The sequence below is a fragment of the Brassica napus genome, chromosome C3 (genome assembly GCF_020379485.1).
Source record: "Brassica napus cultivar Da-Ae chromosome C3, Da-Ae, whole genome shotgun sequence".
In the NCBI taxonomy this organism is placed as follows: Eukaryota; Viridiplantae; Streptophyta; class Magnoliopsida; order Brassicales; family Brassicaceae; genus Brassica; species Brassica napus.
The window spans coordinates 36,381,648-36,386,924 of NC_063446.1; the positions used below are offsets into that span (position 1 = coordinate 36,381,648).

General features: G+C 40.6%; 1 protein-coding gene across 4 annotated transcripts; it reads right to left on the reverse strand.

Annotated features, from left to right (window-relative positions):
• Positions 1-286: 286 nt before the first annotated feature.
• LOC106382054 (protein NLP1) lies at positions 287-4,913 on the reverse strand. 4 transcript variants are annotated; one of them, XM_013822013.3, is made up of 5 exons: positions 4,598-4,913; positions 3,237-4,234; positions 2,588-2,635; positions 1,545-2,505; positions 287-1,375 (listed from the first exon to the last, which is right to left on the reverse strand). In XM_013822013.3, exons 2-5 carry the CDS (start codon positions 4,104-4,106, stop codon positions 627-629), a joined length of 2,628 nt encoding a protein of 875 aa, XP_013677467.1. In that variant the 5' UTR covers positions 4,107-4,234; positions 4,598-4,913; the 3' UTR covers positions 287-626. The 4 variants fall into 4 exon arrangements, with proteins under 4 accessions (XP_013677467.1, XP_013677468.1, XP_013677466.1 ...); XM_013822014.3 differs by having other exon boundaries at positions 4,594-4,913; XM_013822012.3 differs by having other exon boundaries at positions 4,584-4,913.
• Between the last annotated feature and the right edge of the window lie 364 nt (positions 4,914-5,277).

Genomic DNA, 5,277 nt, shown 5'->3' on the forward strand with positions numbered 1-5,277 from the left:
GGCTATCTTGTTTGTTAATTATAGCCGCTCGACGCTGCATCCGCGTCAACGTAAAGAACATTGGCTATTGACATCAGTTGGTGAACACAATTGGCTAGACCAAGCTGGTGGAGAAAAGAGCCGCACCTTTCATTACCGAATTTGAAGTCAACACAACCTACATAATTGGAAAAATATGTAAGCTAGTTTTGTCCGCACAGTTTCTAACAATAGGAGTTTGAATGGGTACAAAGCGACAATGTTTGTTGAAACATAGACATACATATTGTTCTTCAAGTTTAACAAAGATCAGTTAAAGTGTATAGATCATATTCAATATAGTGAAATGGATATTCTACATTCCTGGCACATTCCCTGAAATCAGACATTTTCCAAAACTATACAAGTGAACACACACATATATATAATACTGCAATTCAGTTTATGTAGTTGCAAAGCTTAAAAACAAAGATACCAAAAATACTTGCCTATATACAAAAAAATCTGTCCGGACCATGCAGAAGACCAGTTACTATTGCCACTTGCAAAAATGGTCTTCAAGGTATGTTTTACCCACAATTAGAGGCTAAAATAGTAAGTGCCATCTTTAATTCAGCAGAATATTTCTGGCGCTTTGAGTGGGTTTATCAGGATGCACCAGTGCTACCAAAAGAACCTCCCAGTTTGACTTGAAAAGCGTCGTGCAGACTTATCTTAATTGTTTGGCTCTGTGATGATCTATGTATGTCGATACATTCTTCTAGATCCCCTTCACATTTCAGAAGAACCAACTCCTTATCATCGTCCAAGTACTTGAGATCAAACCAGGAAACGTTATCTATGCTGAAACGCCTAGCAATCTCTTGCTCCAGCTCTCTGTAGCCCCAGCTCGGAGGCAAAGTAAACCGTATTATGGCCTCACCAAACGTTGCTTTCACTTTAATGCCCCCTCCGGCTCTTAAACTCTTGTTGCTACTACTGCCTGCTAAATTTTCAAGAAGAGGAGGCTCCTTGATTATTTTATGCGGTTCGGGCTCGCTGTGAGCTTTCTTTAATACAGCATCAGCATCCTCAGCAACCTGCAGAGTGTTTGCAGTGTTGGTGCTTGAACCAGAACAAGAAGATGATGGTGACCTTGGTGCTGGTTTATCCTCTGCCAAATGTTGTAACTGTTCCTTACTTTTCAAGAAAGGGCCATTACTGGACATAGTTGGGGAGTTCAACGCTGGGAAGCTTGAATAGAATGAATCGAGTGGGAGAGATCCCTGTGCACCTTGAACTGAGTCCATAACGACTTGCAGTTTCTTCAACGAATGCCCAACCTTCTTGATTTTCCGGGAGGGCCATCTCGTTATTCCGTGGTGCCTGCATATCCTTTTCAAGGTAGTTGGACAAACTGCAACATATGAACAAAACTCTATCACATCACTGTCCAAGTGACAGCTGAGACGAAACTAATATTACATGATGTGGTTTCGGGGCTGAGGGAGGGAACCTCCTGGTATTCGGAAAAAAAAAAAAAGAAGCAATAACTATGTTTGTAGAAGTGTGCAGCAATTTCTTACCACCAATGCTCTTGGCTGCATCCTTGAGGCTTCCTGCAAAGTATTGTTGAAGAACCTCCAAGCCAATGATCTTCTCATTTTTGGATCTTCTCTTGTCCCCTGGTCTTCTACTCCCTAACATACTCCCACCACCAGTCGAAGCTGGTTCGGTACTTGGACCTGCGTCGACTCTGAGTCCTCCTGGCTCAGCTCCTGAAGGAACATTATTGGGGACTGAATCAAGCTGACTGTTATCCAATCCAGATGAGAGCTTGGATTCATCTTTTTTATCTTTACCCTTCTCGTTAGCCTTTGTCATTGTGGAGTCTTGCATATGAACTTCTCTCAAAGACTCTTCGGTTTCTGCTCCATTTGCTGGGCTCTCTGAGAGTACCATGTCCTCTACATCAGGCAATACGACTTCCAACTCTAAATCTTTGTCAATGACAAGATTTGAACTCCTGAAATCCTGCTGCAGAGTCACAGACAATGACTTAAGCATCTCCTGTTTCGCTTCAGTGTCAATGCAGGCCTTTGGAAAGAAGAACTCCAACACAAACTCGACCAAACCATTGCTTTTGCTCTTTAACGGGACTGCTAAAGCAGCGTGTAGTCCAGACACTTTAGCATGGTGCGCAAGCGCGTAGTTGGTCTTACTAAATATGGTCACTTCAGGCACAAAAAACAGTTTGGTCTCCTTGAATGCTTTCCCAACCATGCCTTCCCCTTGGAGAAGATGGTATTCAGAACATGCCTCCAGAAAACATTTGCTTTGTTCATCCAGGACAAAGCAAGCAGAATCGATTGTCGAAACGCACTGAGAGAAGTTCTCATCAGAGTGCCGGGATCCACCTTTCCCTTGCCGATCACACGGGGCCCATGACAAAGCTAGAGGCAGATCATATGATCTGCAGACTGTGGCCAAGAAATCTGATATCTCAGGCAACGCAACATAGTAGAAATCATTATAGACCTGCAGAAACTGAAACATGGGTGTATGACCTTAGCAATGCATATCATTGTTTCCAGGACATGTGAATGAAGTAAGAGTAAAGTTAATGCACCTCAGTGCTTGGAGTTTTCAAATTACTTGAACTCCTTAGATCAACAGCCTGAAAAAAAATAGAAATTGTGATACACTAACGAAACTTCTTACTCTTGTCACATATAAACTAACATGGATACAAAAAGATAGAGGAAAGCAATCTCAGTCCAAACATATGCAGAAGAGAAAAGAAGTGTAAAACCCGACTTTTCTTATTTAAACTCAATCTCTGAAATCTTATTAATACTCAAAAGTCTCTCCAAACCTGAAATACTTTAAAAGTCATTTAAAACCGAGTCCCTTTAACCGCTATCCCGGGCCAGGGACCGGGACCCTTCCGCTCTGATACCAAAATGTAACACCCATATTTTCTTATTTAATCTCAATAACTCAATCTCTGGAATCTCCATTTATTAATACTCAAAAGTCGTATTTAAAACCATAAATGCTTTGAAACTCATTTAAAACCGAGTCCCCTTAACCGCCATCCCAAAGATTTTACTATTGGACTATAAAGAGCACAAACAGGAGGCCCTCCACTGATATAGACATTCAAGCTAAGGTCTTAATGGTGGTATTTGTCTAAACATGTGTAGTAAGACTTGCGGATCTACAGAGTATTTTTGTTTCCAGATGTAGAGGTAAAACCAAGAGAGAAAGAGAAAAACCTCAAGAGCTTTACAGATATTCTCAAGTTCTGGCCGGTAATTCATCTTCTGAGTTGTTGTGATGATCTCAACAACGCCCAAACAAGTCCCACTACCTCTTTCAAACACAGGGACAGCAAGCGACCCGCGGACATCACACTTTTGCGCTTCTTTGATGCGCGGATACTCTTCACTCCTAAAGAAACGTACATCAGGAGTCCACTCAGGCAATTTCTGCAGGAAAACTCGGCCGGGGAGACCTACTTCTGTCGAGCCCTCATCAGCAGGGAAGTTATAAGTCTCTGAAACATGTCTGTATTTCGCAAGGCTGGAGTATTTTTGGTTGAATAAATGTGGCTGAGCCAAAGTGGTTAAGAAGTTCTTCCCTTCCTGCTGAAATGGCACCCATATCTGCACAAGGAAGTCCTTATCCGGCACCGCCTCGTCGAGACCGCTTATAGCTCGTAAGAGTCTCTCCTTCACAGAGGAAGAAGGGCCTTCACTTCCTCTTGGAGCAATCCACCAACGCCTTGCCACCTCAGCTTCCTCTAGTAGAAACTTTTCCGCTTGCTCGGAACTTGTTGCAGCCTGGTTAAGAGGTTCTTGATTCGCCGTTCTCTCTGTTTCTTCGTTGGAAACGTTTTCTTGAAATGGGTTCTCAGCAAAGTAGAGGAAAGGGGTGTTGTCATTCATGGCGTTTGAAGCTGAAGCGGTTTCTTCTGACTGTTTTAAATCTGTTGTCTCTAGCCAACATCCATCAAAAAAGAGCTCATCCAAATCCAAATCCATGGGCATCTCAGGGAATGCCCCAAAGCTAGAATTAGGTGAAAACCCACCATTTCCTTCTCCTCCATCACTGCCACCATCATCTTCCATTTCTGAAGATTTCATTTTTTTTAACTCTTTCTAATATAGCATCCAACAGACCCTATTCCTATAAAATCCTCAAGCTCTCAAAAACTGCTTAGATACAAGGTGCAAAGTCCAGGGAACTAACGCTCCTTTACTTGGAATCCTATCTGAAAAAAAAGATGCATAAACATCATCAAAAAAATCCATCCAAGAACAAGAGAAGAGAAGAATCAAAATGGTGCTTTGTCAACTTTCGAAGAAGTTACAAAGATTATGTATAAGCAGCTTCACTTTCAATGGAGAGTTGACTTAAATGATGGTATCAATCAAAATAAACTTCAAGCACAAGATTATATCCCCTATGCACATGGAAACTCTCCAAGAGGACAATCACTGAAGCTCTTTATCAGTAAATCAAAGAAAAAGAAAAAAATCTGCTGAGGAAAGCAGTAGACCCAATTCTAATTGAAAACCCATAAAAGAAGATTAATCAAAGAGATCTGGTAAAAGTTTCACCAAAAGTTACCAACTTTATCACCAAAGCTTCTGCTCTTTTGTTGAATGTTTTTTTTTTCTAATGCTCTTCTTCTTCTTCTGGACAAAATTGATTGATATGGGCTTGAAGATTCTTTACCGAGAAGTGGACCCGTGACAAGAGCATCCACTACTCTAATCACACGTATACAGCTTTGTCTATATCTGAACTAAAAGAAAGACGCAGCTTATTGGTTTATCAGAGACAAATCAAACTTGATCTGCTCTTTTGTTGAATGCTGTTTTCTTCCTTAGAAAGACAGAGAAACGAAAAAAAAAAAGATTTTGTTTGGAGCTGAGTTGATAAATGATCTCGTTGTTGTCCTGCGCCTCCTGCCCTCTTTTGTTCAAATTATTTTCCCCTCTAGAATTATTTTTAGAATATATTGATAAGTATAATAATTATATTTAGACTAATTAGTTATATAAAAGATTTTTAATTCATTTGTGTTGATTATGTATGCGTATTCTTTTTTAGTCGGTACTTCTAATATTTGGCTCTATCAAAGGATCCGTAGGAGAAAGATTCTTATGGAAGACATGTCTTCTCATGTCTTCTTACATTCGGCAGGTGTCGCGAATACTCTCGACTTTCAAGAGTTATTTTTCAGTATATGATATATTAATTCTTCCAGACTTACACGGTTTGAAAGCTTGAAACTCTTTATAAAATGGA